Source organism: Salmo salar, chromosome ssa13 (assembly GCF_905237065.1).
Source record: "Salmo salar chromosome ssa13, Ssal_v3.1, whole genome shotgun sequence".
Classification (NCBI taxonomy): domain Eukaryota; kingdom Metazoa; phylum Chordata; class Actinopteri; order Salmoniformes; family Salmonidae; genus Salmo; species Salmo salar.
Window position 1 is genome coordinate 70,423,280 of NC_059454.1, and position 13,961 is coordinate 70,437,240.

The 13,961-nt window shown below is 43.0% G+C and overlaps 1 protein-coding gene across 1 annotated transcript in view; it reads left to right on the forward strand.

Moving 5' to 3' along the window:
• The window catches only part of arhgap32b (Rho GTPase activating protein 32b), a 242,773-nt gene that overhangs the window by 114,450 nt on the left and 114,362 nt on the right, over positions 1-13,961 (forward strand). Inside the window, exon 4 of the mRNA XM_045692772.1 lies at positions 4,285-4,376. Within this exon, the coding sequence (XP_045548728.1) occupies positions 4,285-4,376 (92 nt within the window). The remainder of the gene's footprint in view (positions 1-4,284; positions 4,377-13,961) is intronic.

Genomic DNA, 13,961 nt, shown 5'->3' on the forward strand with positions numbered 1-13,961 from the left:
AGAAGAATTGTAATGAGGACATTGTAGTGTTTAAATCAGATGATTCAATATGAATCTAATTATTATAAGATAGATATGAATCAATTAATGTAACCCCTCTCATATATAATTCAAGTTATCCCATCTTTTAGTAAATATCAATATTTATAATACGCCATTAGTGATATCACATCTTAAATCATTCAGTTGCTGAAATCATTCATTATTTCAACTCCATCCAAGCTGAATTATTTTTTTTCACTCCAACTGAGCTGCATTCAGCAACAGGCTTGCTGAAATGAGGCCGTCTCCATGGTAACAGGACAGTTGGCCGCCACCATGCTCACTTTGGAAACACAAACATTCAATACAATGGCAGAGAGACACAGTTGGCGTCCCAAATTGCACCCTATTCCCTATATACTACTCTACTTTTGACAACGGCCCTATTGGCCCAGGTCAAACGTAGTGCACTAAACAAGGTATGGGGTGCAAGATAGCACACAGCCATATCTCTACTGCTAATTAATGTTTTGAAACATTAAAGACATGGCATATCTGCTGTTTGTTATATTTTGTATTTTGTTATTATGAAGGGGCCAGTACTTGTGAATACATTTCTCTAAATAAGTCCCACTTGTGGTTTAGGGACATTGTTGTGATAAAAAATGCTATGGTAATTAGCGGTCACAGTGGGTAGCAGTATGCCCAAATGGCAGTAGCGGACATACGTGGCAGGCAGTGGTTGTTGTGCGGTATTTCAGAGGATGAATAGATCAATAAGTCTGCCAAGCTCTCGACGTGTCATAACGGTTGACCGAATGCACATTGATAACAGGACATTGGTCAGGTCTTTACTGCAAAAGAGAATGTGTTATCACTGGCTTACTTAGATGCAAATAAGCCTAGAAGAAAAAATGTACACGCTGCATGTGACTAGGCAAATTTACCAGTTGTTAACCTCTCTAGGGTAGGTGGCACCAAATCGTCCCACCTACGTAACAGCCAGTGTAATCCCGTAGCGCGTTATTCAAAAACCTCAAAAATGCAAAAACTTCAGTTTTTCAAACATATGACTATTTTACACCATTTTAAAGACAAGACTCTCGTTAATCTAACCACACTGTCCGATTTCAAAAAGGCTTTACAACGAAAGCAAAACATTAGATTATGTCAGCAGAGTACCCAGCCAGAAATAATCAGACACCCATTTTTCAAGCTAGCATATAATGTCACATAAACCCAAACCAAATGTAAAAAGCTTGTTTTTGATATAAATATGAACTTGATTGAACAAAACATGCATGTATTGTATAACATAATGTCCTAGGGTTGTCATCTGATGAAGATCATCAAAGGTTAGTGCTGCATTTAGCTGTGGTTTGTGTTTATGTGACATTATATGCTAGCTTGAAAAATGGGTGTCTGATTATTTCTGGCTGCGTACTCTGCTGACATAATCTAATGTTTTGCTTTCGTTGTAAAGCCTTTTTGAAATCGGACAGTGTGGTTAGATTAACGAGTGTCTTGTCTTTAAAATGGTGTAAAATAGTCATATGTTTGAGAAATTGAAGTAATAGCATTTCTAAGGTATTTGAATAACGCGCCACGGGATTCAACTGGCTGTTGAGTAGGTGGGACGATTTCGTCCCGCCGACCCTAGAGAGGTTAATCGAGAAATACTGTATATTTGAATAACGCCTAAATGTGAAAGTGCAGTACATAACCAAAATACTTCACATTCAGTGTCACTTAATGCGATGTAGGCTACTGTGCATAATATCTACCAACTCAAGTGTTCAGGGAGTTTGTTTATTTGGTCAGCCTTGAAGAGACCTTGCCTTCTTTAAAACCTGTTGAGGACAGACGTTCCGCTAGCAGAACCCCGTTCCGCCAGCGGGACCCCTCGCCGACAGCCAATGGAATAGCAGGGCGCGAAATACAAAACAACAAAAATCTCATAATTCAAATTTCTCAAACATACAACTATTTTAGACCATTTTAAAGATGAACTTCTCGTTAATCCAACCACATTGTCCGATTATGTTAGGACAGCACCTAGACAAGAAAAACCACACAGCCATTTTCCAAGCAAGGAGAGGCGTCACAAAAACCAGAAATACAGCTAAAATGAATCACTCACCTTTGACGATCTTCATCAGATGACACTCCCAGGACTCAATGTTACACAATACATGTATGTTTTGTTCGATAAAGTTCATATTTATATCCAAAAACCCCATTTTACATTGGCGCGTGATGTTCAGAAAATGTTTTGCCTCCCAAAACTTCCGGTGAATGAGCACATCAATTTACAGAAATACTCATCATAAACGTTGATAAAATTTACAACAGTTATTCAAAGAATTATAGATACACTTCTCCTTAATGCAACCGCTGTGTCAGATTTCAAAACAGCTTTACGGCGAAAGCACATTGTTCAATATTCTGAGTACAGAGCTCAGCCATCAAAGCAAGCTATACAGTTACCCGCCAAGTTCTGGAGTCAACAAAACTCAGAAATAGTATTACAAATCTTCACTTACCTTTGCTGATCTTCGTCGGAATCCACTCCCAGGACTCCCACTTCCACAAGAAATGTTCGTTTTGTTCGATAAAGTCCATCATTTATGTCCAAATACCTCCGTTTTGTTCACGTGTTTAGATCACTATTCCAAAGGCACAATGCGCGAGCGCAAAACCCTAGACAAAAAGTCAAAAAGTTCCATTACCGTTCGTAGAAACATGTCAAACGATGTTTACAATGAATCCTTAGGGTCTTTTTATCATAAATCTTCGATAATATTCCAACCGGACAATAGTGTATTCATTACAGAGGAAAAAGAAGGAACGGTGCGCCTGCGTTACCGCGCAGTAAACAACTCATTGGCCTCAGCCTAGTCCACTTGTTGAATCACCTCTTATTCTCTCCCCATTCACAGTAGAAGCATGAAACAAGGTTCTAAAGACTGTTGACATCTAGTGGAAGCCTTAGGAAGTGCAAAATGACCCCACAGACACTGTAGTTTGGATAGGCAATCATTTGAAAGACTCCAAACCTCAGATTTCCAGCTTCCTGGTTGGAATTTTTTCTATGGTTTTTGCCTGCCATATGAGTTCTGTTATACTCACAGACATCATTCAAACAGTTTTAGAAACTTCAGAGTGTTTTCTATCCAAATCTACTAATAATATGCAAATATTTGACTCTGTGCCCGAGTAGCAGGCAGTTTACTCTGGGCACGCTTTTCATCCGAACGTGAAAATACTGCCCCCTGCCCCAAACAGGTTTTAAGTCACAGTTGAATATTTTATAGGTACAACTTCTGGGAATGTTTTGGCTAGACTTCATAAGCCCATCTTGTCTCTCCCCTTGGGGAAGTACTGAAGTGGTTGCTACCAGTGTTTCCCTGCTCCTAGTAGGTCTTACTAGCCTGGTTTTCACTCTGTATTTGCTTTAGCAGAAACATTTTCGATGCCAAACAGCAATAACAATGGAGTCGGCTAAAGCAGAAAGAACAAAAAGGGACTGGCACACAGGCTAAGCTGATATATATTCCTATTCACAGCTAGTGCAGGCCTGACAGGATGCTCTTTGTACCCCGGCCCACCTGGCCCCTGTCTCTCTGACCTCATTGGGAATGCTTATCTGCATATCACCTTCACTGTCTTTGGCTGCAGCCAGCTAGAAAGAGACCAAGCTTCCCCACATCTCATCCTGTCCCCTCTCTCGCTCTCTCGCTCTCTCTTTCTCGCTCTCTCTCGCTCATTCTTTACTTTCCTTACTATCTCTCGCTCGTTCTTTATCATCTCTGGTTCGACTTCTTTCTCTCTGTTAACTTAGTGTTGCTCTTTTCCCTTCCCTGGCGGTCTGTGTTGACACAGGATTATATGATTGTCAAATGCTATGTTGTCAAATGTGTTTTAACCTCCCTCTGTCATAGATTAGCCTCTCAGTCATTGGTTCAGGGGTCAGACTTTTCCATGTTGGGTCAAACTTAGCTAGTAGGGGCCTGGAGTGGTCTAGCAATTTGTGGGTTTGAATCCGACCGACTGTCCTAACGCACTCTCCTAACTTTACTTCCACTCTTTCATGGTCTCTGTCCAATAAACATAAAAAATATAACAACCAAAAATATATAAAAAGTAGCTAGTCACAAAATCTTGGAATTTTTTCTTTGAACAGTTTTGCTTTGCGCTGTCCCTAGGTTTCTCTTGCATGCAGGTCAACTCATGGAGTTGTTTGTCAAAGGTGAAGTCACAGGTCATGTATTTACGGGTATGCATTTCTTTTGCGACATGCAGGCGCGGAGTGCTGAGGTCCCCGAGCTGAGCACCGAGACTCTCCTGCGCTCCTGCAGCAGCACGGCCAGCATGAAGGTCAAGAACGTCAAGAAGTGAGTGGGTCGACTGACCGAGTAGACTTAGCCCGCCGCATGAATTCCCGAAACTGCCATAACTCACATCTGCTGCACATCTCTCTTGCTCTCTACTTTGATTTCCTCTCTCCCCCCTCTCTTTCTCTATCTCCCTCTGACTTTGACCCCACTCAATCTCTCCTTCGGCCGGTCTCTCTCCACCTTTGTGTCTCATCTCCATTCTCTGTCTCGATCAACCTTTTTCTGTTCAACCTTTTTCTTTGTCTGGCGCAGATGGACACTTTGCAGTTTTGTTATTTGTTACATTATTTGATCAGAACATTTCTAGTATTATTACCTACAGCCAAAATTACGTTTTGGACATTAGATTGTTGGTCACTCACCAGCAATTCAACCAGAAATTCGACTTCCCTGACCTGAATCCTTTGGACTCCCCGAGGCAGCCCCATTCATCCTGGGTGCTATACCAAAACGTCGATGCCGCATTAGTGAGAAGAAGTGGGGTCCTAGTCGGGCTCAGGCAGTGAGCAAACCATCCACAGCTTCCGAGTATATTACTCGCTAACGTTCAGTTCCTGGACAGCAAAGTAGACGAGCTCAGAGCGAGGATCTCCTTTCAGAGAAACATAAGAGACTGTAATATACTCTGTTTTACAGAATCATGGCGCTCTCCGGATATATTGTCCTTGTCCATACAGCCAGCGGGGTTCTCAGTTCATCGCGCGGATCAGAATTAAGAACTATCTGTTCTCGCCTCAAACAATAGCATGGTATTTTTTCACTGTAATAGCTACTGTAATTGGACACTGCAGTTAGATTAACAAGAATTTACGCTTTCTGCCCATTTAAGACATGTCTATGTCCTGGAAAGTTGGCTGTTGTATAAAACATAATTCTAGTCACATTTGTGCACGTTAGCAACAAGCGTCCCGGTGTAGGGACACCCATTCCGTAGAGATAAAATGAAAATGTATGTACCCTAGGCCTACTGGTTGTATACATTTGGGATCTATCGTCCCACAACTGTCCAAGAGTCTGTTTGGGCTAATTCATTCTTGACAAGCTGACCAATAGAATTGGTTACCTTTCCTACTATGGGGGATAGTAGCTTGACATGGGGGTAAAGCTTAGCCCCCTATAAGCCTAAGTAAATTGAATGAAGTGGCCAAAATTATATAGTCTAATTAGCCTACTGTCTATACAGAAATACATATAATCATTCATAAAATCATTCAGAATAGGCTACTAAAGCATGATTTGGCCACAGAGGATCATTAGCTTCCCCTAGCCTTAAAAAAAATAGCATTGCCTACAGTCTGAAGGAAAGGCAGCATGTGCAATTTGGGCAGCGTACGCTGCAAATACGAAATAGATGATTATTGAGTTGACTGTCAGTGAAAAGTAGAGGTCCAGCCAGGCATATATTTTATTATTCAATGGTGGGAAAACATTGTTTGGAAAGCATATGGCTATTTCTGTAAAAATAAGTCAATGAAAAGACTAATCTGTTTGCCAGGTCTAAATCAGTCCCTGATTAGAGGGGAACAATGAGAACAAGCAGTGAGTTTGAGGGGTCTAGACACATCATTCACTTGTACTGTATCAGTGGCAGTCAGTGCCGTTTAAGATGAGGGAGGGCATTTTTTTTGCATGAGGTTATTTCTATTACATCATATTGGATGACTCATTTAATATTCCAAATCAAAATGTATTTATCACTTGTGCCGAATACAACAGGTGTAGAACTTACTGTGAAATGCTTACAAGCCCTTCACCAACAATGCAATTCAAGAAATGGAGTTAAGAAAATATTTACTAAATCAACTAAAGTAAAAAGTAACAAAAAATGATTTAACAGTAACGTGGCAATATACAGGGGGTTCTGGTACTGAGTCAATGTGTGGGGGTACAGGTTAGTCGAGTTAGTTTATACATGTATGTTGGGGTAAAGTGACTGCATAGATAATAAACAGTGAGTAGCAGCAGTGTAAAAACAAGAGGGGTCAATGTAAATAGTCCGGGTGGCAATTTGATTAATTTTTCAGCAGTCTTATAGCTTGGGGGTAGAAGCTGTTAAGGAGCCTTTTGGACCTAGACTTGGCACCTCTTATATAGATCCTGGATGGCAGGAAGCTTGGCCACAGTGATATATTGGGCCGTACACACTACCCTCTGTAGTGCTTTACGGTCAGATGCCGTGCAGTTGCCATACCAGGCAGTGATGCAACCAGTCAGGATGCTCTCGATGGTGCTGCTGTCTAACTTTTAGAGGATCTGGGAACCCATGCCAAATGTTTTCAGTCTCCTGAGGCGGAAAAGGTGTTGTCGTGCCTTCTTCACGACTGTCATGGTGTGTTTGGACCATAGTTGGTGAGGTGGACACCAAGGAACTTGAAACTCTCGACCCGCTCCACTACAGCCCCATCGATGTTTCCTGTAGTCAACAATCATCTCCTTTGTCTTGCTCACATTGAGGGAGAGGTTGTTGTCTTGGCACCACACTGCAAGGTCTCAGCCTGTAAGGAGGAGGTCAGTCTCATCGTTGTGGGTGATCAGGCCTACCACTGTTGTGTCGTCAGCAAATGTAATGATGGTGTTGGAGTCGTGCTTGGCCACGCAGTCGTGGGTGAACAGGGAGTACAGTAGGGGACTAAGCACACACCCCTGAGGGGCCCCGGTGTTGAGGATCAGCGTGGCAGATGTGTTGTTGCCTATCCTAACCACCTGGGGGTGGCCTGTCAGGAAGTCCAGGATCCAGTTGCAGAGGAAGGTGTTTAGTCCCAGGGTCCTTAGCTTAGTGATGAGCTTTGTGGGCACTATGGTGTTGAACATTGAGCTGTAGTCAATGAACAGCGTTCTCACATAGGTGTTCCTTTTGTCCAGGTGGTAAATGGCATTGTGGATCTGTTGGGGCAGTATGTGAATCAGAGTGTGTCTAGGGTTTCCGGGATGATGGTGTTGATGCGAGCCATGACCAGCCTTTCAAAGTACTTCATGGCTACCGACGTCAGTGCTACGGGGCGGTAGTCATTTAGACAGTTTACCTTCGCATTCTTTGGCACAGGGACTATGGTGGTCTGCTTGAAACATGTTGGTATTACAGACTCAGTCAGGGAGAGGTTGAAAATGACAGTGAGGGGACACTTGCCAGTTGGTCCGCGCATGCGCTGAGTACACGCCCTGGTAATCCGTCTGGCCCCGCTGCCTTGTGAATGTTGACCTGTTTAAAGGTCTTGCTCACATTGGCTACGGAGAGTGTGATCACGTAGTCATCCAGAACAGCTGGTGCTCTCACACATGCTTCAGTGTTGCTTGCCTCGAAGCGAGCATGAAAGGCATTTCGCTCGTCTGGTAGGCTTGTGTCACTGGGCAGCTTGCGGCTGTGTTTCCCTTAGTAGTTCATAATACTTTGCAAGCCCTGCCACATCCAACGACCATCAGTGCCGGTGTAGTACGATTCAATCTTAGTCCAGTATTGATGCTTTGCCTGTTTGATGTTTCATCTAAGGGCATAGCGGGATTTCTTATAACCTTCCGGATTAGTGTCCCGCTCCTTGGAAGAGGTAGCTCTAGCCTTTAGCTAGGTGCAGATGTTGCCTGTAATCCATGGCTTCTGGTTAGGATATGTACTTACGGTCACTGTGGGGATGACATTGTCAATGCACTTATTGATGAAGCTGGTGACTCAATGCCACTGGATGAATCCCGGAACATATTCGAGTCTGTGCTACAGTCCTGTAGCGTAGAGTCCGCGTCATCTGACCACATCCATATAGAGCGAGTCACTGGTACTTCCTTTTAAAATTTTTGCTTGTAAGCAGGAATCAGGAGGATAGAATTATGGTCAGATTTGCCAAATGGAGGGAGAGTTTTGTATGCGTATCTGTGTGTGGAGTAAAGGTGGTCTAGTTTTTTCCCCCCTCTGGTTGCACATGTGACATGCTGGTAGAAATGAGGTAAAACGAATATAACGTTGCCTGCATTAAAGTCCCCGGCCACTAGATGCTCCGCTTCTGGATGAGCTTTTTCTTGTTTGCTTATGGCCTAATACCGCTCGTTGAGTGCAGTCTTAGTGCCAGCATCGGTTTTTGGTGGTAAATATACGGCTACGAATAATATAGATAAGAACTGTCTTGGTAGATAGTGTGGTCTACAGCTTATCATGAGGTACTCTACGTCAGGCGGTCATGAGGTACTCTACGACGTCATACCTCGAGAGTTCTTTAATATTAGACATTGCACACCAGCTGCTCTTGACAAACAGACACACACCCCCGCCCGTCGACTTTCCAGACGTAGCTGCTCTATCCTGCCGATGCACAGAGAACCCAGCCAGCTCTATATTTTTGGGCTTAGGCCATGAGGTTGCTACAACCTGGCTTATGAATGAAAGTTTACAACGTAGGTGCACACAGGTCGAGGGACACATTTTAGGTGATATAGGGTGTAATCGTTAGTCCAACAGTTGCAAACAAGCGTTTCTATTGGACAAATTCAGGTATGTTTATCCCCGTTTTGTTCTGTTTGCTTGCGTTTAAGAAATGTTTTTCAACAGAATCGGCAGAATGGATTAGAACTCTGATCACACGTAAACAGAGTTCACTTTCATAACAGCTACGTTCTCTTCCCTTCGCTTGTGGACTTCAATGCACAACACATCAGCTGTATGTGACCAGGCGAAAAAACCTTTCCAAGCCAAACTGCTTCACACAGCCTACATCGTTGTCAGCATATTAGCTTAAGTAACGTCATAGTCAACATAGCTAATAGAACTAACGCATTAGTAAACCTGCTACAATCATGCAGAAACGTTAGTGTACAGTCAGTAAGCTTTTACACTGGCTGGCCCCGGTGGCAATAAACGGATAATACCAAAAGCTTATCTTGACTTGGAAGAGTTCCTGCGTTGTGTTGTAAAGTCATAGCCAGCTAGCTAACATAGCATCCCTCTGTGTGAGCAGGGTGTTTCAGTAGGCTAAACTAGCTGCATTTGCTAGATAAGTAAGTGAAAAAAAAGTATTCTTTCTCTCTCTCTCTCTCTCTCTTCATTTTGGAAGAAATTAATTTGTTCAAAACTGTTCAACTATTGTCAACTATATTCTGGACTCGTTCTGATATTCCTCGTTCTCATATGTCCTCATATCTTGTTCTTTAAACAATATTTTGGATCATGTATGTATTTTGTTTTGCTAGATATTGCTGCATTGTTGGAGCTAGAAACATAAGCATTTCGCTGCACCTGCGATAACATCTGCGAAACGGTGTGCGTGACCAACACATTTTTATTTGATTTCATCTCTACCTCTCACTCTCTCGTTATGTCTCTCAGACCTGGCCCTTTCTCTCCCTCCCTCGCTTAAATGTTTCAGTTTCTACCTGATTTGATCTAGTTTTGCCCTCTTCCACCACCCTCCTCTCTTGTACCATCTGTTTTCTTCTTCTCCATCTCCCCCACCTAGGGCTGTGGTGGTCATCATATTTTGTTAGCCTGTATGAAGAAAATGTATTTCAGAAGAACAGAATATGAGTTGGCCGACTGTAGGCCTATGCTATCAAATACATTTTTATTTGTCACATTTGTATTTGTCAAAATACCAAAAAAAAGAGAGAAAAGTAAGAGATAAGAATAACAAATAATTAAAGAGCAGCAGTAAATGACAATACACCGGTGTCGAGGTAATTGAGGTAATATGTACATATAGGTAGAGTTATTAAAGTGACTATGCATAGATAATAGCAGAGTAGCAGCAGTGTTCCGGGAGGGGTGGGGTAGGGGGGCAATGCAAATAGTCTGGGTAGCCATTTGATTAGCTGTTCAAGAGTCTTATGGCTTGGGGGTAGAAGCTATTTAGAAGCCTCTTGGATAAATTCACATTCCTTATATTAAGCAAAACAGACAGCACATTACATGTTTTTATTTTTTATTTTACGGATAGCCAGGGGCACACTCCAACACTCATACATAATTTACAAACAAAGCATTTCTGGTTAGTGAGTCCGTCAGATCAGAGGCAGTCGGGATGACCAGGGAGGTTCTCTTGATAAATGTGTGAATTGGACCATGTTCCTGTCCTGTTAAGCATTTAAAATGTAACTAGTACTTTTGGGTATAAGGGAAAATGTATGGAGTAAAATGTACATTAATTTATTTAGGAATGTAGTGGAGCAAAAGTTGTCAAAAATATAACGTAAAGTACAGATATCCCCACAAAAAAAATGTATGTAGTATTTTTACTTAAGTACTTTACACTACAGCCGTTATTAAATGGGCAGGAACAGGGGCAGGGGAAAAAAGACTTGTCATCTGTATGCACTCGAATACCAAATGGAGGCTTTACCGCTGGTCTGTTTTGTAGGCTACTTCGGTTTTATAGCAGAGCATGTGCTTTATGAGCAGCAGAGAAATAAATACAAGGACACTTACCTCACTCCACGCATCAACCACTGTTTGAGGAGCATGCTCTCGCTGCCTGACAGATGATATTCCGTACAAACTCTGTATGCAATGGGCGCTCAACCAAGTGAAATCTGTTCTGGAACATGATAGTACAAAAAAAAATGGCAAATAAACATTCACTATTCAGTGCATTCGGGAAGTATTCAGACCCCTTGACTTTTTCAACATTTTGTTAACTTACAGCCCTATTCTAAAATGGATTAAATAAAACATTTTCCTGAGCAATCTACACACAATATCCCATAATGACAAAAAACAAACATATCTTATTTACATAACTATTCAGACCCTTTGCTTTGAGACTCGAAATTGATCTCAGGTGCACCCTGTTTCCATTGATAAAAGGCACATGACAGCCCGCTTGGAGTTTGCCAAAAGGCATCTAAATACTCTCAGACCATGTGAAACAAGATCGTCTGATGGTCTCTGGTCTGATGAAACCAAGATAGAACTCTTTGGCATGAATGCCAAGCGTCACGTCTGGAGGAAACCTGGCACCATCCGTACGATGAAGCAGGGTGGTGCCTGCATCATGCTGTGGGGATGTTTTTCAGTGGCAGGGACTGGGAGACTAGTCTGGATCTAGGCAAAGATGAACAGAGCAAAGTACAGAGATCCTTGATTTAAAAAGAAAATGCTCCTGAGCGCTCAGGACCTCAGACTGGGTCGAAGGTTCACCTTCCAAAGGACAACGACCCTAAGCACACAGCCAAGACAATGCAGGAGTGGTTTTGGGACACGTCTCTGTTCTTGAGTGGCCCAGCGAGAGCCCGGACTTGAACCCGATCAAACATATCTGGAGAGACCTGAAGTTAGCTGTACATCAACTCCCCCTATCCAGCCTGACAGAGCTTGATGGGATCTGCAGAGAAGAATGGGAGAAGCTCCCCAAATACAGGTGTGCCGAGCTTGTAGCGTCAAACCCAAGAAGACTTGATGCTGTAATAACTGCCAATGGTGTTTCAACAAAGTACTGAGTAAAGGCCCTGAATACTTATGTAAATGTGATATTTCCGTTTTTTATTTATAATAGATTAGCAAAGATGTCACACTGTTTTTGCTTTGTCATTATGGGGTATTGTGTATAGATTGAGTAAAAAAACTGATTTAATCAATTTTAAAATAAGGCTGTAACGTAACAAAATGTGGAAAAAGTCAAGGGGACTGAATACATTAGGAAGGCGCCATTCTATCCAAGATGGCATAGCAGTCAGACGTCCTTTGTCCTCTTGTCGTGTCCCGTGTATATATATATATTTACATATTTTCTTCGCATATATTTTTTTCTAAAAACTCGACCTCAAAACACTCTCCTGCAACCCGCCTCACCAATTAAAAAAATAATATTATTTACCTCAAATCTGAAATCCACAACAGAAGCTAGTCAGAGGTTGGCCAGTTCACTGGCTAACGTTGGAGTTCAGCTAGCCACGGTTGGCGGTCATCAGCTATTCCTTAGCTCGAAAAGCTATCGGCAGTTTTGTACAGCGCGACTCAGACCAGAGCATACCGGACCTTTTTTCTCTCCATATCCCCAGATTTCTACCGCAGGCTCTGGACATTTACACCTGGATCTTGCAGCTAGCTAGCTGCTACCCGAGTGACTATTGGCTAACATCAATTATTCCGGAGCTAGCCAGCTGAAGAGTTCCATCAGCAACTCCTGGGCTATAATCACCTATCCGGACCCGTTTTACTGCAGATGCGGAGCCCCATCGGGCCTTCACGACTGGACTACCGATGTTATCTGCCCGAGGGAGTTATCCAACTGGCCCCTCTGTCGCGACGTAACCTGAACGCCCATCTGCGGCCCGCTAATCGTTAGCTGTCTTATCAGCTGCTATCTGAATAGGTCTATCGGACAATTTTCTTGGGCCACGATAACTAGAACTATTTTGCCAATTGGACTGGTCCCCCCTACCACACGGAACCAAACAGACCTCCCTCCATCTTCTGCCAGCTTGCTACCTATGGCCCGGCTAGCTGTCTGAATCTCACTGGACCCTTATGATCACTCGGCTATGCATGCCTCTCCTTAATGTCAATATGCCTTGTCCATTGCTGTTCTGGTTAGTGTTTATTGGCTTATTTCACTGTAGAGCCTCTAGCCCTGCTCATTATACCTTAACCAACCTTTCAGTTCCACCACCCACACATGCTATGACATCTTTTGGTTTCAATGATGTTTCTAGAGACAATATCTCTCTCATCATCACACAATGCCTAGGTTTACCTCCACTGTATTCACATCCTACCATACCTTTGTCTGTACATTATACCTTGAAGCTATTTTATCGCCCCCAGAAACCTGCTCCTTTTACTCTCTATTCCGGACGTCATAGACGACCAATTATCATAGCTTTTAGCCGTACCCTTATCCTAGTCCTCCTCTGTTCCTCTGGTGATGTAGAGATGAATCCAGGCTCTGCAGTGCCTAGCTCCACTCCTATTCCTCAGGCGCTCTCTTTTGATGACTTCTGTAACAGTAATAGCCTTGGTTTCATTCATGTTAACATTAGAAGCCTCCTCCTTAAGTTTGTTTTATTCACTGCTTTAGCACACTCTGCCAACCCGGATGTCCTAGCCGTGTCTGAATCCTGGCTTAGGAAGTCCACCAAAAACTCAGAAATCTTCATCCCTAACTACAACATTTTCAGACAAAATAGAACAGCCAAAGGGGGCGGTGTTGCAATCTACTGTAGAGAGAGCCTGCATAGTTTTGTCCTACTATCCAGGTCTGTACCCAAACAATTTGAACTTCTACTTTTAAAAATCCATCTCTCTAAAAACAAGTCTCTCACCGTTGCTGCCTGCTATAGACCACCCTCTGCCCCCTAGCTGTGCTCTGGACACCATATGTGAACTGATTGCCCCCCATCTATCTTCAGAGCTCGTGCTGCTAGGTGACCTAAACTGGGACATGCTTAACACCCCGGCCATCTTACAATCCAAGCTTGATGCCCTCAATCTCACACAAATGATCAATGAACCTACCAGGTACCACCCCAAAGCCGTAAACACGGGCACCCTCATAGATATCATCCTAACCAACTTGCCCTCTAACCTCTGCTGTTTTCAACCAAGATCTCAGCGATCACTGCCTCATTGCCTGCATACATAATGGGTCTGCGGTCAAACGACCTCCA